Source organism: Hoplias malabaricus, chromosome 2 (genome assembly GCF_029633855.1).
Source record: "Hoplias malabaricus isolate fHopMal1 chromosome 2, fHopMal1.hap1, whole genome shotgun sequence".
Taxonomy (NCBI): Eukaryota; Metazoa; Chordata; class Actinopteri; order Characiformes; family Erythrinidae; genus Hoplias; species Hoplias malabaricus.
Window position 1 is genome coordinate 1,062,003 of NC_089801.1, and position 24,233 is coordinate 1,086,235.

Sequence of the window (24,233 nt, forward strand, 5' to 3'; positions counted from 1 at the left end):
TCCACATGAAACTCAACAAAACACACACGTAGTAATTCAAAGGCGTACTGACGCTCCCCAGAAGCAGCATCACATTTAAAAACTTGAATATTATGGTCGTTAATGAGCACATTAAGGGCATTTTACTGATGCACTGTACTAAATTACTTTATATCAATGAAGTGTTTTGCTGTCTCTGGTTTGGTAGTGCGACTGAATGTCCAGTGTTACCCTGTCTACCACGTGTTCATTGACGATAACATATTTACATTTGTTTCTTCTTTCCAGGATCTTCCAGGAATTCATATAACACAAATTCCTGTATGACGTGTGACTCCTGAGTGCTGCATGTTCCATAAACGTCATCGAAATGAAAATGTTCCAAAGAGGGTAACAGGAGCTAGTCAAGATTTGGGGACACAAATAAAGCCTTTTTTCAACCAGGAAAAATAGTGAATATTCATAAAAATGTGAGATTTGAGCTACTTTAATGGTAATATTTGAAAGTTTCGTTTATATTTGACATGGTCACTGCTTGTGAATGACACTTTGTTTTTTTCTCTTCACGTTACTCACATGTTAAAGTGCACAGCAATCGTGAAATTCCTCAGCCCCTTAAAATGCCTTGTAGTTCACAGAAAGGCAGAAAAAATATTGACTATATCCATTCATACTAGATTAGTGATTTTTTAAAATGACACAGTAGCATTTTAATCAGTAGCTAAGGTTTAGGTATACACACAAAATGAGCCGCCTTTTGGATAAAATTAGAATATATTTTCCCTCAGGGTTTGAGGCTTTGGCCGGTCTGTGGTGATGTGGAATTTGCGGTGATAAGCTTGACTGCTTCGCCACTGTCTTGTTGTTTTGTCACTGTGGGTTCATTTGATTCGGAGACACTTTTGCTGCGTGCCATTTTCCTCAGCCCTGCCTCACATTGCTTGACATGACATTCCAAAATGGCCACCTGATTAATAAGCCATTATTCAGTCTCAGACTGCAAAAGAGAGGAATAGGTCATAGGCAGCTCATATAGAGAGATGGGGAGGGAGAGAGTGAGGGGGGTATCAGCTGGCATAGATCCATTATCAGTCTTCCTGTTGAGGAGATGCTTTGTGTCTTATATTTATTCACTGAGCGCTTTTATTTTTTGGTGCGAATGTTGTTGTTGTTGTTGTTGCATGCTTGGTGTATCCGGTTGCAGTCTCTGAGCTTGTGTATTGTGCATGTGTGTATGGCTTGTGTCTGATACAGTAGCATCACCACCCACCCCTGACGCTTTGATTGTTTTTTTACGCCGCAGCAGAAATGCACCAATTAATATGCAGAGAGTGAGTGAGAGGGAGACAAACAAAAAAAAAAACATGCAGGGAGGAGGGGGGAGAGAGAGAGAGAGAGAGAGAGCGTGGGGGAGAGAGAGGGATAGAGAGATGGCATGGAGAGAAAGAGGGAGGGAAGTAAGGGGCAAGATGAAATGAGAGATGATGAAGAACAAGGGGGGAAAGAGATGGAGTGAGATATGGAAATGATGGAGGGTGGGAAGGTGGTAGGGTGGGGGAGCTTATGGAAAAGATGAAGTCTGATAAATGTGAGAGAAAAGAGAAATGGAAAGAAAGAGAGGGATGGAGAAAGTAGAGTGGGAAGGAGGGAGGGGGACCAACAGGAGGGGGATCAATATGTACATATTTAGTGAGGGATAGAGAGATGGAGGGATCGATTGGGAGGGGTAGAGGCAATGGAGGTGTGTGGCAGAGGATGAGGGAGAAAAAGAAAGAGGGATGAGTGGAGGGGTAGAGGGGTGGAGTGATGTGGCAGTGGCTGCTGTCTCTTTGTCGCAGTGTCAGGGTATTGATACTGTAGTATCGCCATGACAATAGCAGCAAGGCGACGGCCATGACGACGCTGGGGAGCACAATGCAGCCACAATACTGAGGGCACTGAGGCATCACATATAGCTGAGAGAGAGAGAGAGAGTGAGGTGGGGTGAAGAGAGTGAGGTTGGTGGGTGGGGGGGAGTAGCAGGTGCACGTCTGGAATTTGAGGGAAGGAGATACAATGCGTGTTAGACCCAGTGTCACTGAAAAAATTGAACAAAACAGAAATGGACACTATGATCCCGGAAATATGAAGTGTTTTGAACATTTGAACGCTCCCCACACCTCAGCTTTCTGCAGTAGTCTTTGGAAACTGTGCTGCGTTCACCAGCGCCTCTTGCTTCAATTCACCCTTTGGCTTCTTGAGAAGACAAACGCTTGCTTGTCAGCCTAGAAGTCAGTCGGATTGACCAGCCCCCCTTTTTCTCCCACTATGATCTATAGTTTGTCTCTGCCCTCCAACACCCCAACTCTCCCTCCCACCCTTGTGCCCCCCCCCCCCCTCCTTAATATGATGTAAAAAGCTAATCGCATGCAAATGTCTGTTGTCCCGGTAACGGGGCCGAAAAATCCCTTTGATGTTTCACCCAGCTCATTCTCTCCACGTTCCCTTTGTTCTCTAGAGTCTCACTGCTTTGTCAACATACCCTCTCTCTCTCTCTCTCTCTTCCTCTCCATCTCCCTCTACCCCTTTCTCTCACTCCCAAAACCCACCAGTCCCATTTTACTCACTCCATCTTCCTTTACACATCTCTATCACTCTCTAACCTGTCTCTCTCTCTCTCTCTCTCTCTCCCCCCATAACCTTTGCTCTCTTCCCATTCACTTTCTCTTTCTCACCCTCTCCCACTTTTGCTCACTCGCCCGCTCTTCAGCTTTCTCGGACAAAAAACTTCCCGGCTCTTGAGCATACCTCTTTTCTCTTTCTCCCTCTACCCACTTTCTCCTTGTCTGTTGCATCCCCCTCTTTCACTCCACACACACACACACACACACACACCCCTCCACCACTGTCGTCTCTCATTCTTTCACTCTTGTTCTCTGTCTCCCCTCTCTGTGCCTCTTCTGTCTGCGCCCTCTCGCTCCGTCATTACCCATCATCCTATCTACTGTCTTCTGCCCCCTCTCCCCTCACTCTCTCCTTCTTTCCTTTTTTCTCTCTCTCTCTCCCTCTCTATAAACCCCCTTCCTGTTTCTCACTGTGCTCTATAGATCCTCTTTTCCCTCTTTCCCTCCCTCCCTCTCTTTTTCTCTCTCTCTCTCTCTCAAATATGTGATCCCCTTCATTGGTCACTGAGCTGCTGCCATTTTCAGCGTGTCAGTAATGTTGTCAAGTGCGTATCCCATAATGCCCGGTGCTTTAGTGCAGCGATATATACGCTAAATGTCATTAGCCCGCTCACTCGTCAAAATGGCCGCAACAAAAAAACAAGGCTCTGTCCTTCTTCAGTTTTAATTCTCACAGGAAAAAACTGAACAAACAAAACATTACTCCAATGAAACAAGTACAAAAGTAGATTTAGTACAAAATGACATGCAACTATTCCTTCATTAATATGTGTAAGAGGTTCTGCATTACAATGAAACACATACACAAAACTGTAAACAGTATGATAAAGGCAACACTGAGAGGCTTTAAAGAGGCAACTTGGTTCTTTGGTAAATGCTTCTATTTACAATGTGATGGATAAATCATGCCAAGGTATTTATAGTTATGAAGAGTGAGCTGCTTCCAAAGAAAAAAGAAAAATGCTGAAACGCATGGATTTCCCACTGTGGAAAGTATGTTTGGATTGAGTTTGGTGTGGGTTTAAAGCCTTAGCTACATTCCTAATGTAGCTCTCTCTCACTCACCCACACACACACACACACACACACACACACCCTCTCTCTCACTCGCACACCACTCCTATAAAACACGATAAAGTCATGCTGAATATCTGCCAAACTACATAGTGCTGGCTTCTGACTGTTGACCAAACAAACTACAAAACGGGAGTTAAATCAGATCCTATATAGTGTTTCTCTTACAAAAGCAATGTGTAGGTCTGTTTTAAGATAAGTCAAGATTTTATTAATCCCAAAGGAAAAAGAACAATCAGTCATTGTGTCCAATCATTCCTAATGACCCAAATGTGTCAGAAATTCTGTACTAAACCTGATTTAAAAATGGCCATCCCCATGCGGGGGACCCACTCTACAGATCATAAACTGGTTCATACAGTCGCATTACATTTTCATCACATGTGAGCTGGAAATGATGCACACTGTTGATACGACTTATAGCTGGTAAAAAATACTTATTTCTTTTTCAAGACAAGAAAAAAAGTCCTCTTTTAAAAGAAGGAGCTGGCCGTAGCTCTCCCTGAAAACGGATTATGAGCGCTCCGACTCGTAGCTCGTGTCAGGTCTTTAACAAAGCTGAATTCAAACTCTGGAGGAGAGTGGCGGAATCCAGCGCTATGGTAGATTAAGGCCGCTCAAGGTCTAATAAGAGTATAATAGAATATGTAAGGGTGGGGTTCATCAATTACATAACTCGAGAGAGAAAAAAAAAAAAGAATAAAAGCAGATCGTCCCAGCATTTCCTCTTATGCAAACCATCTTTGGATTTGGCTGGCGGAGCTGCCATGACAATCAAAGCCAGCTGGATCCTAATGCGACTCATAGACGGAGCAAGGAAAAAAATCTCTTCTTTTCACACAAGAGAGGCAGAGAAGAGAGAGAGAGAGAGAGAGAGAGAGAGAGAGAGATGGTGGGTTGCTGAATTCATATGGCACTAACTCATAACAGTCAGATCTGTGTGGACAAATCTGCCCAACTCTAATTTAAAGTGTCTGAATATAAGCCATTGAATTCAAACGGATGCAGATTAGTGCAACACCTGAATGTTGCCGTAGAATCTGTTTTGTCCCGAGAGGAAAGTGCTCGAATAACACATACAGTATCACCATGAGGGAAGAATAATCCGCTGGCTTCAAAAACAAAAATACCATTTGGTCTTTAGCAACTTGAGCAGAGCTTTTTGGAAAATGACAGACTCATTGTCTATAACTTGCTTTTGCTGACTAGCACCACCTGCTGGGCAACTTGGAAAGGTCAGGGTATTTGGGTTTGCATAGACAACAAAGCACCTCAGAATTCTCAGTTCTCTCAGAATGATTATGTAAAAACAATAAATGGAAAATATATCCAAAACCTTTATATGTAATAATTTCACTGTCCCATTTTGCTTAAGTGTAGGGCAGAGTTCATAAGGCTGTACAACCCCTACACAACCCTCCATTACATCAGCAATCGCATGAAACATGTTCAAATCCCATATTACTGAAGGCAGCGTGGCACACACTGACATGACATGAGCACTGACAAAAGCAAGTTTAATAAGCCTTTATAGGCGTCTATTTATGATGTCATAACAGGCTTATGTAGGTGTTGTTTAGCCTTATCCATGTCCCCCTTAAGTGGAGTGAGAGTGGATATATGCAAAGGCCAAGGAGTCAATAACTACAATGATACACCACTCACACTGGGTGGTTTACTATTCAAAGATTATATGTGCTGTGACACTTTGGTTTTAAAGTGATGGTGGATGGCTAATGTTTTATTTTTTCTTACTAAAACCTGCACCAAAAACTTCAATCAACACGGCACTGGGCTTGCTGTCATTTCTGAGTTGGCACTGATATAGCCAGTGTGCGTGTGAAGAAACTCTAAAACTGCAGTCACAGCATACAGCAGGATAACATCAGGCCTATAATTAGGTGGTATAATGTCTACATGTCTTTGATTAAAAACAGGAAAAAACAAAAAATGAGGGGGGGCCAGGCTGGGCAACAGCTCACTGCCACCCATATTAACTTAAGGCACATTACAACATATACACATCGCTTTATAATGAGGATGTAAATTCAGCAAATATTCAGCTTGTATAATTTGAACAGAATAGTATAGCCAATACGTTGAGATTCTCTAGAGAAGCTGCACACAAGCCTAAGGTCACATGACCAGTGCTAAGCATAATTAGGTATAAAGCCCTTGCTAGCACTGGGTCTTGGAGCAGTGACGGAGCACCGTCCAGTACTTTTGGGATGATTTGCAGTGGTTTTTGTGATCTGGCAGTAATAATCTGATATCTGTACCTGACTTCACTAATGGCCCTGTGGGTGAGTTCGATCAAATGAACACGCCGCATTTCAGAACCGACATATATTTGGACATTATTTTAAGAAGCGAATCGACTGGAGCCAGCAGTGTAACAAAGTCTGAAATACTGCTGCATATGTCAGCTCCTGGAAATCAGAGCTGAGTTTCCACACTTTATTTACTGTCATTTACTCTTATGAGATATAAACAAAATGGAAATGTTGTGCTATTTATCAAGACCATGACAAACAGGCTCCTTTCCATCTCCTTTCCTGCTAGGTGGCCATTGTTGCACTTTGATTGCATGTTATGAATATGGAATATCGGACCATCAGAAGATTATTCCTCCTGGATCCTGCTCTGAATAACACTGGAGTCGGACGGTATATCTGAGTTACATTAGGACAGAGAAAGCTATTTAGCTCCCTGCGTTATAAGCCACCTACATTTGAAAATGAATATATAGCCCTTAGATCCAAGTTGCCATCTGATGTAATCAAATTCCTAATGATCCTTTCGTTGGTTTAATTTCTTTATCTGCCATGAGGCTATAATTACAAGACTTTTATTTTGATAGTAGTAGCAGGCACTTGCCAAGTTAAAGGTGTGCCATCTCTGTTGGTTTAGGTGTAAGCAGTTTGGAAGCATTGCTGCAAGACCCTGTTTGTCTATAGTTCTTTATTGCTCTATCACCATAACATGGGATTAACTTAGTGACTGTAAGACTGGATTAGTTTTGCCTGCTGCATGCCTGTTGGTCTGCACTGCTTTGCTGTTCTACCTGCCTGCTCAAGCATGATCACTGGCTTTCTGCTTACTCTACTGGATCCATTTGCTGCCGTGAGACATGGCTAGCAAACAAAGCACGTTATACTAAAAGAAAAAAGCGTCTTTGACCAATTAAATCCACACTGGGTAGTATATTTACCTTAAGATTACAGCTTCAAATATCATTGTGACACTCCACTGACCTGAAATAGGAGAATAGAGCCTCTGATGTTGCTACTCTGGGCTCAGCACTGTAGAAACTGCACTATGTAACTTCTGAGGAGGGTAAGAAACCACTCCTCCTCCCTCTTCCTTGATTTCAGAACAGTGCTGTTAAAGTTGTTTACACTCTGCAACTGCAAATATAAATATTATTTGGTGTTCAGGTTTCTACTGAAGATGATGCTTTGTGACCAGCAGCTGTCAGAAAATAAACAGCTAATGGAAGATGTCCTAGATTTAAAATCTTGGGGAAAAAAGGGAATCCAGAAGATGGCCTTTGGTGTGGAACATGTCATGGCTTCCGAACCTTGGTACACTGTAGCTCAGCCGTCATCCAGTCTCGTTCAGTTTAGCTTTGTCCAGTTGTCTCTAAATCCAGTGACGGTCCATTGAACTATCTGGATTCTATTCAAAGAGATCAGAGACAAAAGGAAGACACTGCTTCAAATATGGTTTTGAAACAGGGCTATAAAGAATTAAGTAGAAAATGAAGGTAAAACAAATGGCTGATATCTACAGGGTTTGGAACATGAGGAAAGGGACTAACATTAATGGTTGAGATGATGTTCACACGGAGGTGGATGGTGTGTTCTGAACAAATACAAAAGAACATTCGAGTGAACAAAGAAATTTCTGCTTGATAGTGCATGAAAAACAGAGAAAGAGAAAATGAAGAGACAGAAATAGCAGCAGAACTCTCTACTCATCAATGTACATTGTATTACCAAAGGTCTTTAGACACCTCTAATTTAAGATGCACTCGTATATAAAGCAGGTGGTAATCTTTATAAAAACCATGGATCATCATAGGTCACCATGTCCAATACAAAGTGTCAGCAAGAGGAGTAAAAAAACTCCCAGAACTGGGTTGTGGAGCAGTTGGACTGTGCTCTATGGAATGAGTTAAGAGTGGCATGTCATCCAGAACTGCTCCTCCAACATCAGAACCTGACCTCACTCATGTCCTTATGGCTATATACCATCAAATCCTTGCAGCAATGTCCCTAGTATGAAACATTCTAAGAGGCTGTTACTGCAGTGAAGTAAAGAGACAAAACCCTCACTGATGCCGTTTCAGAAGAATACAGGATGAACAGGTGTCTAAAAACTTTTAGTGTGTGTGTGATTTCATCCCCCACCTGTGTGTGGCAACTCTGCACTGAGTTTGTCTTTGGGTCTCTAGCCACAGCTGGAGAGCCTCCTTCTTTCTGACTACCCACTGAGGAAGAGTCCGAACAGCTACTCTGAACTGAGAGAGAGAGAGAGAGAGAGAGGGAGGGAGCGAGGGGTAGATTAAAAAAAAAGAGTTAATCTATTTTTGCTGGAGGGAAATAATCTTATGTCAAGTCCATATGGAAAACCCTGATCCAAATTCCTTAACAGCCACAAGATTAAATCAGCGGAGACACCCAGTGGACAACAGGCAGACTGCCCACCAAAAGTTTGGGTACTATCATTTCAAATGACAGAGGTTAAAGCTGGATGTGTCAGAGATGCGGCGCTTAAAGCTGTTAAATGTTTGGACGTGGCAAACCCCTTCTGGCGTGACCTGCTCTACGGAGCATAAAGTGGTTCATTCAGGGTAATTTGTTAATTATCTCATGTGAAAAACATAAAATATATTAAAAGATCACTTTGATAAATACAGTCTTACATTTGTGTATGCTTAAAAACCGTGTGTGTAACTGCTTATATATTTACCTCTATCATTAAGACTGGAACTTGAGTCCAGCTCAGTCGTCTGAGCTCCCGTCACGTCCAGCAGCAGCTTACTGGACACTCCCATACACAGAGATTCCTTCAGACACAACTCTATACACACACACACACACACACACACACACACACACACACACACACGTTACTACAGCAGTTTTCAAAACCAAACATCTGTCCTGAATAACCTATGCCCTTACTGTCCACATATTCAACGTGTGTCAGCATACAGTTGTTTAGCCCTTAATTAAGGGTTAAGTTATGAGGAGTGTTGAAGTCTGGACTGTGTTTTAAATGAGGCACAATGTAGGGCAGCCATTTACAATGGAGGTCATTTGAATACATCAGTCTAAAAAGCACGGTAACAAAAAAAAGCATTTTTAATTCTCTGTTTTTGTGGTAAGGGCTTCAAAGAGGTTGGAAAATGGATGGTGAAAGTTTTCACGTCATAAAATTAAACAAATATTTTAGACGGACCTCAGGGAAAAATACAACATGAGACAAGTAGGAAATGAGCCCTTTAAATAGACTTGTGATTTCTAACACTGTGTGACATACTGTATATCTATAAAAACGGACTCAAGTGCGTCACATGAAGTTTGATTCCTTGTAATGCCACCTCCTCCTTTCCCAATTAGGCCACAAGAACTATAACTGGCACAGGATTAGGTGGCTGTCTCGAATTCCCAGTGATCTATTCAGGGTGCCCATCACACAGACAGAAACTTGCTGCTCATTTGATGGCCTCGCGTTGTGTGGGCGGCAGCAGGGGAGTCTAGTCAATTTGGCTATGATTTTGGTAAACAGATAAAAAACTCCTAGTCTTATCCAAGTAAAGACCAAATTAAAGGACCCTGTGTAAATTTAAACACAGCCAAAAACTGGAAAGGGTTATACATTTCTTGCCCATGCTTGGCATTGAGCTTTGTGACGAGAGTGTGTCCATTTTTATGCTTTTCCTATGGAGTTTATGGAAGCTGCACCTCTGAACATCTGTGTCCACATCTAGAGCCTTGAGTTACTTTTACCTCCATGAAGTAGCAAAATTATTTTTGTTTAGTTGAAGAACCAAGATATTTTTTATAGAGGTAATTATTTAATTTGGTTACATTCATTCATTCATTCATTATCTGTTACTCTTATCCAGTTCAGGGTCGCGGTGGGTCCAGAGCCTACCTGGAATCATTGGGCGCAAGGCGGGAATACACCCTGGAGGGGGCGCCAGTCCTTCACAGGGCAACACAGACACACACACATTCACTCACACACTCACACCTACGGACACTTTTGAGTCTCCAATCCACCTACCAACGTGTGTTTTTTTTGACTGTGGGAGGAAACCGGAGCACCCGGAGGAAACCCACACAGACACAGGGAGAACACACCACACTTCTCACAGACAGTCAACCAGAGGAAACCCACGCGGACACGGGGAGAACACACCACACTCCTCACAGACAGTCACCCAGAGGAAACCCACGCAGACACAGGGAGAACACACCACACTCCTTACAGACAGTCACCCGGAGGAAACCCACGCAGACACAGGGAGAACACACCACACTCCTCACAGACAGTCACCCGGAGGAAACCCACGCAGACACAGAGAGAACACACCGCACTCCTCACAGACAGTCACCCGGAGGAAACCCACACGGACACAGAGAGAACACACCACACTCCTCACAGACAGTCACCCGGAGGAAACCCACGCAGACACAGGGAGAACACACCACACTCCTCACAGACAGTCACCCGGAGGAAACCCACGCAAACACAGGGAGAACACACCACACTCCTCACAGACAGTCACCCGGAGGAAACCCACACAGACACAGAGAGAACACACCACACTCCTCACAGACAGTCACCCGGAGCGGGAATCGAACCCACAACCTCCAGGCCCCTGAAGCTGTGTGCCTGCGACACTACCTGGGTTGACATGTTTTAAATACGTGTAGTGCAGGATCTCTGGTGTATCCTGACTTTTTTTTGAGAAATTAAGAGGTCCTTTTGAAATAGCTGAATTAAGAGTACAGATGGTCAGCACAGATATTTGTGCAACAATGAAACATATTCAGCACCTCTGGTATAAAAATAAATGTAAGACAAGAACTATTCCTAGTGTCAGTGAAGTAATGCCCCTCACTGTAAATGATGATCCAAGCAGATGTTTCAGATTCTCACCAAAAAAAACCCAACAAACACCTCTCAGTGACGGTCTCCATGCAACAGCTTCACACCCGCAGTGTACAGAGGATATAATTAATCTTATTTCTACTGCTTTTAATTACATATATATAACTAGGTCAATAAAGGCAGACCATTATTATTTAATTCCTCATTAATGAGGAGGATCTTTCTTCCATAATTAACTAAGACTTGAGGTGGTCCCTTAATTAATGAGCCTAATATTATGGCAATTTTGAAAGGAGCAGTCAGTATTTATTTTAACCCTAAAAAGTACTAAACAGGGAGGCACGGTGGTGCAGCAGGTAGGTGTCGCAATCACACAGCTCCAGGGGCCTGGAGGCTGTGGGTTCGATTCCCGCTCCAGGTGACTGTCTGTGAGGAGTGTGGTGTGTTCTCTCAGTGTCTGTGTGGGTTTCCTCCGGGTGACTGTCTGTGAGGAGTGTGGTGTGTTCTCCCTGTGTCTGTGTGGGTTTCCTCCGGGTGACTGTCTGTGAGGAGTGTGGTGTGTTCTTCCTGTGTCCGCGTGGGTTTCCTCCAGGTGACTGTCTGTGAGGAATGTGGTGTGTTCTTCCTGTGTCCGCGTGGGTTTCCTCCAGGTGCTCCGGTTTCCTCCCACAGTCCAAAAACACACGTTGGTAGGTGGATTGGCGACTCAAAAAAGTGTCCGTAGGTGTGAGTGTGTGAGTGAATGTGTGTGTGTGTGTTGCCCTGTGAAGGACTGGCGCCCCCTCCAGGGTGTGTTCCCGCCTTGCACCCATTGATTCCAGGTCGGCTCTGGACCCACCGTGACCCTGAACTGGATAAGGGTTACAGACAATGAATGAATGAAAGTACTAAACAATATTTATAGTTATTTTTTTTTTACATTTTCTAAGTGCAACTCACAGGGGACTAGTTTAATCTCCATGGAGAGGGTCTTCCCACTAAATTTATGCATCACGTTTCTCATATATCTGCCGCTTTCTGTCTAAAAAAGATTACCTCCATCCATCCACACCGAGGTTATAGTTATAATTGTTTCAGTCTGTGCTTTTTTATCATGAGGTAGAACTTCAGGCAGCCAATCAGAACAGAGGATATTTACATATAAATCTGTCTAATTGAGACAATGACAAATACACCCAAAGCTTGTGTGGGAAATAGTGGTATTAAAAAACTGAAATACAAGGTTTAAGGAACAGGTGAAACTACTGTGGGTTAAAGGCACTCTCTGGCTTTAAGTCGGAGGATAATGTAAGATGAGTTAGCCCCTGCCTGTGTTATGGATGGCATGCGTCCACAGGAGCTGGGCGATATCATGGGTCCAGGCTTCTCTCTCCTCTGGGCAGGTGGCCTGGAGGGTGAGGCAGTCTTTGATGCGAGACGTCTGTCTCACCCACAACTCGAACCTGAGGCCTTCTTCTCCAACATTTTGAGTCAGACCCATCTCTCCTGTCTGGGATGGAGATAGCGAAAGGGTGTGTTACTTCACTGTGTTTTTAACTACAACTACAAAAAACCCAATGTACGAAAAAAAAAGCAAAAAATAATACAAATTTTAATTTGTGTTTGTAGTGTACTGCATGTGTATATACCTTTATGCAGTGTTTAAAGCTATACACACTGCGTCCGGGGCTGGGAGTTTTGTGTTTGGTGAAGATGATGTAATGCTGGTAAAGGAACACATTTCTCATTCCAGTCTTCTTCCTCCGGCCGCCTGCACATACACACACACACAGATCTCCATGCCGTACTAACTCTCCACGCTCTGCCACTGGTACCTGACACACACAAACACACACACACAAACACATTTCATATTTATGAATACACAATCAATCACCTTTTAGAGTTAATGGTTCCTGCGGTAAATCTTTAGTATCCTAGCACCTAGTGGCCTAGATTTATTAGAGATTCTACACTATACCAACTTGAAACATGGCTGCTCATGTGGTAGGGACCCTCTCTTTGAAACATAAACTAGTCAGTTCAGTGACAACTTTAATTACTATTATTCTTCTTTAACTTTCAGCTGAAGTTAATGTAGAAAAGTAGTGTTGGAGAGTTTCTATTGGTCCATTCTGCACCAACTCATGACACAGTGTAGAGGGCAGCTGGAAAATTCTAAGCGATGAAAAACAGGCAAAATAGAAATCCAAGTTAAAGCAAAACTATACCCTACTATAGAGGACTGCAGCCAAATCTGAAACTGCCTTGACAATCGTCTGACCGCTAGGGGGCAGCAGTGTTACACAATAAGTCTATCATTCCGCTCACATACACTCAATCTCACAAATCCTATAATCATCCATCCTCATTTGCGTACTCACTGGACAGCCCGTGATGAGGTCGCTGGCCCGCAGGTTCTCTCCGTAGCGATGGGCGTGTCTGAGAATGGAGAGGGCGGAGTCAGGGGCGGGGTTAACACCTCCCAGCTCTTCAAGGATCTCACAATAGTGCTGCAGCCTCTGAATTGGGGCCGAGAGACACTGAGGAAAAGAAACGGAAGAGAGAGTGGAAGATAGCTTCGCCTGGGAGAGAGAGAGAGAGAGAGAGAGAGAGAGAGAGAGAGAGAGAGAGAGAGAGAGAGAGAGAGAGAGAGAGAGTGGCATTATTGAAATAAACAGGCCATTTTCACAGTCCTAAATTAGGTTAAGGTTGAAGGTCAAAATATGTCTAGAAAATCTGGTGGCAGTGGTCTTTCTTTGTTTTTTCATTAAAATACACAAGGTCCAGTTTTATAAAAAGCATCTTTTACTAATTGTTAGAGAAAAGTTTTAGTGCGAAACTCGTTCTATCGTTTCAAAATGAGAAATGTTATGAGAAAAAACTCCAGAATAGAAATTCTGTCCAAAATTGTCATGACAACTTCCCTCTGCCGCAACACAGAGACTGGCCAAATTATTGTTCTTAAAGGCTAAGCAGCAGCTCTATGAAAGTGTCAAACAAATAAATACAGTGGAGTTTCAGTTCCTAACTTGTGTTTATTGATAGTCAGAAAACATGTTATTTCTTACTAATTGAAGGAATAAGGTTTAAAAGACCGTTGGTGTTGGGAAACTCTAATAGGCGTCTTGCCTGTGACGTAGATGGTGGACAACACTCTAGAAGCTGCACTTAATTTAATGCAAAATGAGGAAAAGGTGTGTTGTTTTTGGCTGCAATCATTCAATGTACAGTGGGACATCTGTGAACAATCCGCTCACTCCGTTATCTGTTGCTCATTTCACTGGCGCTTTTCCAACAATATGGGCATGTAAGGACACCAACGAAAGGTGTTCAAGAGCCTCTGTAACATGGAGGTAAACAGGGTGAGGACACTCACTTCGCCTGTTTTAGTTGGTGTTAGTTAACGTTAGCTTGACTCGCTAAACTCGGTGGCTCAGATTATACTCGGCTACGTAGCTGCATTACGGAGGTTTATAGTGTCGGATGAATTCGAGTTCGACTTCGATCACATTTACAAGAATAACGGTACCTCTACATTTGAGTTTAGCTTATTGCTAGGCTATTGTCATGAATAATGTTGGTTATTTAGCTAGATACCATCATAACAGTCAGTCATAACGGTGTTTTACCGCGGCGTTGTTCAGCTGTTGTCCACCAGTGACGTCACGGTCGCGTTCGAGAATTTCCGTAGCGAGCTCGGGTTTTTCCGTCAATTTAATAAAATGGTCAGTTTTAAAGCAAATTAAGCTGCTATTTTCATTTTAATTCATACTTATATCTGTCAGTGACTACAATAATGTGGAATATTCATGGAGGTCCATTAAGTGGTGCTTAGCCTTTAAGGAAGAGAGGAGTTTATTGCTATGAAAAACATACAATACAAAATGTACAATCACATTTTTTACTAATTCTACAGACTATTCTAAATTTCCTAACACATCCCCAATGACATTATTCATTCACAAAACAATGTAAACAATTACAATGTTGCTGCATTTAGAGATGAGGTCATCCTAAGAGCTAAGTGGTAATGTGTTGAAAAAACTGCTGAAAAAAAAAGATTACTGGAATAAATAACTTGATCCACTTTGTATGTGCTTACGTAAAGCTGTTCTGTTAAACCCCTAGTGGATACAACTGGAAATACTGCAGCAGGAGCTTCCAAACTTAGCCAAGAATCCCTAGTGACCATCCAGTCCATTAAACCCATTATCAAACACATGGCAGCATTAAGACCCACATTTAGATCTACAGCCTTTTTTTTACAATTACACAGGTGTATAATCACTACTTTAAAACAGGTGCGTTAAGTCAGGTGCATCACCTTGAAGAAGTCAGCAGCTTGGCTGACCAGCAGGGAGTCCGGCTCGGGCTTCATTCGGATGTAGTGGGAGTACTGCAGGAACTGATCTCTCTGTTTGTTGAAACATGGTAAGAACGACAAATATAAATCACATAAACATCCCAGACCCAATACTAATACAAATATAACTGTATTTCATATGCCCTCATATTTTACTGCAAAAAAAACCCTTGTGAATAAGAATCTTCATTTTAATTTAATTCATTTAAATAATTTCCTTGCATCGTGCTGATTTATATTGCCTCAACTTTAAGAACTCTTTCTGAACATGATTTAATGTCTTCTCCAAGTCCACTATACAGCTAAATGTTTTTGGACATGTGTTCATTCAATTGAAACATTGCTGCGAAGATTTGATTGCCATAGCTACTCACATATTTGCTGAAGCAGTCAGTTTGCTGTAGCGTCTGGGAAAGTGCGACCTCCATGGCAGGGAGGAGTAACTGTGAGTGAAAGTTGGCAAGACTGCTCCAGTTGGAGAAGAGAGACTCAGCCTTTCCTCTCAGAGAGGTTGGAGCATCTGAGGTGTCCAGCAGAGGGAGGTAGTTCTCTTCCACGGCCTTCAGAACAGCCACATACTGCCTCTCAGAACTCACCAAGCGGCACCACTGCAGGTACAACTTACTAAAAGGAAAGTATACAAGAGTCATAAATATTCTGTCTTAAACGAAGCACAACTTAGCTATTCCCTTACCCCCAATTAAAACATGATGATATTTTCTGTGTTGAATCTATGAGTCTAATGTTGTTGATTAGAACCTGCTTGGAAGCTTATATTATATTAATGCTAAGCAAAATGCACGGCCAAAAGTAATGACAATTCTCCTCCAACCACACAGGTAATCTCTAATAGACTGCTTTCAAGTTGAAGGCTAGAACATGCTCCCTCAGACATTAGACAACTTAACACACCAAGGATCAAGCTCACAATCTCCCGATGACGGGAACAATGCTTACACAGATGTGCGGCTGAAAATTAACTATTGCTTTAGAGCAACACTTTATTAGAAGCCCACCCTCTGTAACCCACCTACCTCTGTGCAGTAGTACCAGGTCTCTCTCCACCCATCTCTCTCTCTGTCCGGCTAAGAAGCACATGTTGCCTGGTCAGTCCTGTATGATCAGCCACCTCCTTACTGCTCACCTCCACTCCCCGGATCAACACCCCACCTACTCCTCCTCCTCCTGCTGCTCCTCCCCCTCCTCCTCCTCCTCCTCCTCCTCCAGTATCCCTCCATCCAGGCACAGCTGCTGCTATTCCTGCAGTGAGGATGGGATCAGCTACAGCTTTCCTGCCCAGCCAGGATAATGGTGAAGCACGACTTGCAGCGGTCAGTGGAGTCTCTGCTGGTTTGGTCACCGTTGCAGCTGCTCGCCGTGGTGCTAGAAGGGCCTGAAGATCAAAGCTGGGGTGACGCTTGCGGGGGGGTTTGGGGGGGAGAGGAGCCTCTGTGGGCTAAAAGACAGGGAAGAGAGCTTGGTATGGTAGCTGTAGTAGATGACACCTCCTTGCAAATAATGTCTGAACAAGCATTGCTGCACCGTAGAATGGTGCACCACCCCCCGTTTGGCAGTATTACATCCTGCATGTATATCATTTACAGCATCAGGAAACACAACTAACGGCCATTGCAGAAAATGCAGAAAATACTCACACTCTTCTTGCTTGGGTTCAGCAGGTTCTGCAGAAACTTCCCTCCCCCTGCTGTTGTCCCCCCTGCTCCCTCCTTCTTCTTGTCCTCCCCAATCTTCAGTGTGGAACAGTTCTGTGGCCGAAATAGAGAAGCCAGCGACCCCCATGCCTGCAGACCACCCTCCCCGCTGTTGCCCCATTCTCCCTCTGCTTCCCCTTCCAGTTCCCACAGACTGGCAGCACCAGAAACAGGGGTGCGGGGGCTCTTGGCTGTGCCTGAACTGGGCTCCTGGCCTTGTAGAGCAGAGGGAGGGCTCCGCTCAGCCTGCAGGACTCGGGTCTTAAAGTGGGCAAGAGTCCGTTGGTAGCGCTCTAGGGTCTGAGCCCAGAGCTCAAGCAGAGGCCCGCCCCCCAGCTCCATGGCCAGAGCTCTGGCGTCCTGGAAACGGGACGGGGGGATGGGAGGTAGGGAGGAGAGAGGTGAGGAAGCGGAGGAGAGTGGCGAAGTTGAGGAGACCACGTCGCACCACTGGGACGCCTGCAGAGAGAGCGAACAATTCATGGTAACTAATAAACATGACAAAATTTAAATTCTTATGGACGTAACGTGTATTCCACTAATGTTGTAACCCTCCTCTATGACTTGTGCTCCTGTAGTAACCACGTGTACATGGGCATGAGTATGTGTGCATTACCTCAGTAAGTGTGGACAGCAGTCTCTGTGTGTTGTCCAGTTGTGTCCAGCAATCCGACAGGCAGTGAGACATGTTTCTAACCTTCTCTCTGATAGGTGGGAGCCGATTAAGGACCGCCCCCAGGCCTGACCAGTCCAGCTCAGACCAGTTCTCAACCTCTCCCAGCACCACTATAGTTTCACTGTGAAGTTCCTACACACACACACACATACACACACACACAGTGTGTGTAATTAACTTAATAAGTAATAATTAAATAACATAGTGTTATCCTCATTCTCATCGCCGCACACTCACCATGGCAGACTCCCTAAAGCTCTTGAACTTCTGTTGTTTGAGAGAAAGGCGGCTGAGAGAGAGAGGAGGATGTTTATATTCATCCAGTTGCTCCTGTACACGGTCTATCTCCATCTCACACTGAGAGAGAGAGAGAGAGAGATGCTAAATAAGACTGTGAACAGGTGAGGGAATGAGAATTATCGAGTCAGGCTGTGAGTTGCTGCAAAGTATTTAACTGTATAGTGAAAATGATGCATATATTTTTAATTATTAATAAACTAACAAAATACTGTTCATTACTGTAGTGGCTGACGCTGCTGCCCTCCTCATGACAGACTAGGGTTCGATTTCAACCTCAGAAAGTAACACCAAGAAACACCAGATAATAAATCTGAAACATTTATTGTTCCATAAAATTTAGTCTTTCCAACGTTAATCTTATTGTCATTCTTCTTCTGTAACTGCTTGACTGGGCACGAGGCAGATACACACCTTGTATGGGCCTGTCCATCAGAAAGACAGTCTTCCCAATGTTATGAATGTAAATGTAGAAGTATTACAGTCTTTCAGTTTACTTGCTGGTGTTATTCATTTTATTCAGTAGAACTAAGTATATTTAATGTCCAGTACAAACAAACATACTATTTTTTTCCCTATTAATCACCTTGTCCAATTTGCCCACCAGAGCGGCCAGTCTACCGAGGGCTTCCAAGTCGTGACCTCTCTGGTTGGAAACACGCACCAGTCGATGAAGCGCATCATCAACACTGTCGTAGAGGCTGGAAGTTGTTGCCAGGGCAGCCCTAAAACAAACGACATGTCTAATGTACAAATTAAATAATAATTCCAATCCAAATAATGACCTCTCTTTCAAAGCGAGGTTTCCATAAGCAAGAGTAAGCCCAGCACAGGCCACTTATTTTTTCCGGGATCTATGATTCATTCTGAAAATAGATGGAAAACTGTCTCGGATGAACTCCAATGTGTTTTCATTCATTTACTCAGTTGCTATAGCTACCTGCAGTCTGGTGACCTCTGAGCCAATCCGGAGGTTCCATTAGCAAGTCCCGCCAGCCAAGCCCCGCCCCTCCGCTGGAGCTCCGTCAACCGTTCGTCGGCTAAGACGTCGGACATTAGTTGTCTGTGTTTGTCAACACTGAGTGGTACAGACTGGAGCAGAAAGACAACAGAGCGCTCTGATTGGCCAAATATTGCACGAAATACACAACTTACAATCCATACACAATATAATTTGGTCTGATATTTGGTTTTATATTGACGTATCATATAAATCCCTGTTGTCAAACATAACTAGGACATTTCCGCAAAAATATATTATTATTATTCTTATTTTTAGGCTTCATCATTAAACTACCAACCATAATACACTCAGGCAGTGGTTGGATTTCCATAGAGTGCAGTGCATCATCCAAAAGAGAGAGGGCGCTCTGGCAACGTTCAGTCAGCTGCTCCAGGCTCTGTAGAGAAAAGATCAAGGAAAATTTATGATGTGCTGCAGCTGCTGGGTTGGACTTAAGTGTGGGTGCAGGTCTATTTAAGTTTACTGGATGTTTTTATAGAAGTCGTTTCTAAATGTGTAGCATCTCTTGTTGTGGCAAAACCCTCAAAACAATGTGCTAAGTTTACACAAAGACAGTATAAAGACAGTACAAAGAGCGACAGACTACATAAGAAGTTACAAGCAATTTATAAGAGCACTTTTATTAGTCTGACATTGGCAGATTAGTAGTAATAGTGGACTGTGACTTTTAAAGCTTCAAATATTAAACTCCACATCCTTTTTTTCAGCCTCATGCATCATGAGCTCTGACCTGTTTTCATTTTCCCTCTAAAAATGTCTTTAAAAATATTATTTAATAATATACACTCCGTCAAACTGCAATTTCCCAAATAAAAACAATCTGACGTCTGATCCGGAGTTTTTGATCACAGAAGGCACTGCAGCTTATCTCAGAGTTTCATCACTCCGGAAAAACGCAGTTCCATTGCTATAGCCCATAGTGCCGCGGAGCTTCATATGCCTTCAACTGACACTCGGGACTAAGCCTCGTGACCGATGCGCAGCGGCTCCAGTTCCATTTTGCTTCATGCTTTGTTACGGAGGTCACACAAGCTGAACATAGCACATCTGAGCTCACTCATTATAAAGTGCTTTCTACAATAATTTGGATACAGATACAGAGAATTTCACTGATCCAGGACAAAACTGCAGAAGCCCAAGGGAAATTGCACATATTCTACATTCAGTCTTGAATTAATGAAATGTCCTTCAACAGTAAATATGCAAAAATTCTCACAAGTCTGAACGTCAGCCAGTCAGCATGTGAGTGCTCAAAGTCCCCATCCAGCTCTTTGGTCAGCTGCTGCCGGTCCACATACTGCTGCAGGACTCCAGTACCTCTCACTAAATGGGCCTGAGGGAGACAGAGAGAGAGTCTATGTATAATCACTGTATGTATTTATTATTTGCTCCACTCTTAACTCTGTTTAGCTTAAATTAATGATGATTTAGGGCGGCACGGTGGCGCAGCAGGTAGTGTCGCAGTCACACAGCTCCAGGGACCTGGAGGTTGTGGGTTCGATTCCCGCTCCGGGTGACTGTCTGTGAGGAGTTGGTGTGTTGTCCGCGTGGGTTTCTTCCGGGTGCTCCGGTTACCTCCCACAGTCCAAAAACACACTTTGGTAGGTGGATTAGCGACTCAAAAGTGTGAGTGTGTGTCTGTGTTGCCCTGTGAAGGACTGGCGCCCCCTCCAGGGTGTATTCCTGCCTTGAACCCAATGATTCCAGGTAGACCCTGAACTGGATAAGTGCTTACAGATAATGAATGAATAATGATGTTTTACTACATTAGTCACATTGTGAGATTGATTATGTAGGTGGTTACTGTCAAGACCAATTGAAGTCCTAATGAACGTAAGATAAAATCAAGATCAAGACAATCTTGTTCTTTTTTCAGCTGATTTTTTAAGTAGCAAAAATATTTTAAAAATTATCTATTGAGCATTTTTACATTTTGCAACTAACATGAGATTTGCAGTGCCTGAATATATCAGTTTATGCTCCATTAAGTGAGTCCCTCTCATGATGGCCACGATTTATGACATGTTTAGAAAAGAATCTAGGTGTCTGTATAATGTCTGTTTCATGACACAAAGAAGAATTGTTGTCGAAAAAATATCTAAATATAACTAAAGAAAATAAATTACTCTTATCTTAATAAATACATAATTTATCTCTTAAATAGTGTTATTAACCTCTATTCCATCCAGGCTGGGCAAGGCTGACTCCTGCTCTTCCTTTGTAAGAATGAGGACTGAGCCCAGGGCTGCTGGTACCTGAGCCTGTATCAAATACACACACACAGAGAGAGAGAGAGAGAGAGAGAGAGAGAGAGAGAAAGAGAGGGAGAGAGAGAGAGAGAGAGAGAGAGAGAGAGAGAGAGAGAGAGTGAGGGGTAGATAAAAAAAAAGAGAGAGAGAGAGACGAAAATCTGGATCTCAGTAGCCCCCGAAAATATGTAAACATTTGAAAAAAATAACTACTGGTTAAATCTTTATAACATAAATATTTCTTCATAGAGCATTTGATTATGTCCAAATATAGTTTAATAATATAATATTGGTAACACTTTTGGCACAACATCAGACTAATATCAGACTGTGTTTGGAAAAATACTTCAAACCAAATCAAAGGTCAAGGTAAAGCACAGGGTTTTTTCTGTTTTTTTTTTGTTTTTTTTTTAACATCTGTAACTGTAAGCTAGTGTTCATTGTGAACTCAAATGTGCAGAAGTACACAATGAAACTACTCAAGACATTTAGAAATAGCCTGTTTTTCAAGTAGCCTGTTTTTCTAAAACTATAACCTACAACAAATATCACTTGGATATTTGTCTACAATAAACCTAATACATTTGGCCCACCAAGACTATTTGCACAGTTATCTAATTGCAAACACACACACACACACAAAATGTCTCACCTTGAATGTTTTCAAGGCAGAGAAGCAGAGATCAGTGGGCGGAGCCTGTCTGCTGTCCACCAGCACGGTCAAGCCCTTCTCTTTGGCCGCAGGCCTGTGATTCAAAAACAACAAGCAGAAATAAGGCTGCATTATGAAAGTCAGCTCAATGGTAAGGGTCATGGCATAATGCCCAGTGGTGGACAAATTTAATTCAGCCTTCAGGAACTGCCCTTACATGGTGATCTTTAAGAATGCTGTTTTGAATGCATACTGTACAAGAATGCACTGCAGTAATTAATTGCTATTTGTGTATAAAAAAAAATGGGGACCTGTTTATATAATAAGGTAATGTATGTAATTACGGGGAACAGTAGGTATGCTGTGATTTCTGTAATGCATAATAGCTTTTATTCATTAACAGCATGCTGGTTGACATAAGGATGTTATTAGGAGAGGACTGCAACACTGACACAGCCTGTAAGTCACACTGGATAAGGATGTCTTGTAAATGCTATAAATGTACATGCACATAACCTACATAAGCTCTTCATGACATCTTACATAGACCTGCATTCCAAAGAAAAACATCTGCATTTTTGTGTATTTTTAGTTTACTACACAATCTGAACAGAGCAGCTGTCCTTTACATTGTGTGAGTATATCATGAATGGACCAATAGAAATGCTCCAAAACACTTGGAATAATATCTTTTTCCATTGACATCCATTGAAACATAAGAAGGAATTTACTGTCTTCTAAACAGTTATTAATTTAGAGATACATATTTTTCTCTGGACACTGACCATCTAATGGACCTCATCAGTTTTCAGGTATCAGCTTTACAGTACACTTATAACTCACAATGTCTCAGGAAAACACTGACAGACTGCAGTCAGTAGCTCAGGGTACGTCACTGCTGCACAGTACACTCATGATTAGGTGAAGCGCACTTAGGTGAAGCGCCATATAATTTCACCCTAAAGTAGTGTCATGACTATCCAATGTTGGGGAAAAAACAACATCAGCTGACCCAGGCTTCAAGTCAGTTTGAGATCCAAAGGAGGCTTTGTTAAAGGTATCTCCTGGAGTAAGCCTTTAAAAAGGTGTAGGTCTGTGTCACTGAAGTACCTGGTAATGTTGTAATAACAACACAACAGTTGTACAATGTCATCGACAGGGTGACCCTCCTCAGGAACGTGCGTTTCTGTAATAACCAGTCCTCTTCCAAGTCTGTCCACAGTACCTTTAGAATAATACACAGTCAAGAGTTTACAAGACAGCCATCAGAGACTACAACTACATAAAAAGGTAAAGTATATTTACCTGTTAATATGAACTTTCCTGACTGAATGAGATCCACATCCACATCCCGAAGTAGAGGGGGAGCTTTAGAAGGTTGTCCGTTTGACTGATCAGTAGTTGCTGAGGTTCCCTCTTCTTCTGGAGGATGGTCAGGTAAAGATGTGCTCATTTCAGGCTCAGAATCTTTTAAACATTCTGCATGGCTTTCCAGTTTTTCTGCTGAGAAATAAACTAAAGGTGACACACCACACTCCTACAGCTTGTAGCCAACTTGAAGGTATCTGTGAAGTTTTGACAAACCTCTGTTTCCGTCAGCAGACTGAGGGTCTGCATCGTTGCTATTAGTATACACGCAGTCTTTCTCCAGTTTATTGGCCTCCTCTGAATGGGAATCCTTACAGGAAGGTTCCATTTTTGAGTCTGATTTGTCGGCCGCTTGGCTGGTTTTGTTCTGGCCTTTTGATGGACTAGAGTCTCCCTTTATTTTATGGTTCACACGACCACCAGACTTGCCCTTCCCTTTTCCTTTGGCCTTCCTCTTCCTCCTATTAGTGAAAAGTTAGATATCATTGGCTAATTCTCCAGGGCTACATTGCAGAAAGTACTGACAAAAATTATACAATCTAAAGTACAACATTTCTTATCTATTGTAGTATTAAGATTTACCAAAAGCCCGATCTTATACACACAAGATAAACTCGATTTATGAGGTGCAAGAAGGGAGGTTTCTGACTTAAGTAATAGCTTCAGTTTTAGGAACTTGGGTGGCGCAGCAGGTAGTGTCACAGTCACACAGCTCCAGGGGCCTGGAGGTTGTGGGTTCGATTCCCGCTCCGGGTGACTGTCTGTGAGGAGTGTGGTGTGTTCTCCCTGTGTCTGCGTGGGTTTCTTCCAGGTGACTGTCTGTGAGGAGTGTGGTGTGTTCTACCCGTGTCCGCGTGGGTTTCCTCCGGGTGCTCCGGTTTCCTCCCACACTCCAAAAACACACGTTGGTAGGTGGATTGGTGACTCAAAAGTGTCCGTAGGTGTGAGTGTGTGCTGCTCTGTGAAGGACTGGCGCCCCCTCCAGGGTGTATTCCCGCCTTGCGCCCAATGATTCCAGGTAAGCTCTGGACCCACCGTGACCCTGAACTGGATAAGCGGTTATAGA

General features: G+C 43.0%; 1 protein-coding gene across 2 annotated transcripts in view; it reads right to left on the bottom strand.

The window, feature by feature from the left end:
• Positions 1-3,349: 3,349 nt before the first annotated feature.
• Positions 3,350-24,233, bottom strand: part of arhgef40 (Rho guanine nucleotide exchange factor (GEF) 40) — a 35,595-nt gene continuing 14,711 nt past the window's right edge. Inside the window, exons 6-28 of one of the 2 annotated variants that reach the window (XR_010800294.1) lie at positions 23,384-23,628; positions 23,105-23,314; positions 22,910-23,024; positions 21,800-21,893; positions 21,073-21,159; positions 20,115-20,231; positions 19,176-19,274; positions 18,815-18,966; positions 18,461-18,599; positions 17,815-17,934; positions 17,518-17,709; positions 16,845-17,360; positions 16,224-16,645; positions 15,564-15,813; positions 15,151-15,240; positions 13,208-13,408; positions 12,473-12,658; positions 12,153-12,333; positions 8,691-8,801; positions 8,129-8,238; positions 7,537-7,580; positions 7,297-7,394; positions 3,350-7,123 (exon numbers count right to left, since the gene is read on the bottom strand). Coding sequence is in view for 1 of the 2 variants with exons in the window: in XM_066659858.1 (XP_066515955.1) it covers positions 7,557-7,580; positions 8,129-8,238; positions 8,691-8,801; positions 12,153-12,333; positions 12,473-12,658; positions 13,208-13,408; positions 15,151-15,240; positions 15,564-15,813; positions 16,224-16,645; positions 16,845-17,360; positions 17,518-17,709; positions 17,815-17,934; positions 18,461-18,599; positions 18,815-18,966; positions 19,176-19,274; positions 20,115-20,231; positions 21,073-21,159; positions 21,800-21,893; positions 22,910-23,024; positions 23,105-23,314; positions 23,384-23,628 (3,661 nt within the window). In the remaining variant the exon portion in view is untranslated. Of the gene's footprint in view, positions 7,395-7,536; positions 7,581-8,128; positions 8,239-8,690; positions 8,802-12,152; positions 12,334-12,472; positions 12,659-13,207; positions 13,409-15,150; positions 15,241-15,563; positions 15,814-16,223; positions 16,646-16,844; positions 17,361-17,517; positions 17,710-17,814; positions 17,935-18,460; positions 18,600-18,814; positions 18,967-19,175; positions 19,275-20,114; positions 20,232-21,072; positions 21,160-21,799; positions 21,894-22,909; positions 23,025-23,104; positions 23,315-23,383; positions 23,629-24,233 lie in introns of both variants that reach the window. The other variant, XM_066659858.1, reaches the window with a different exon arrangement.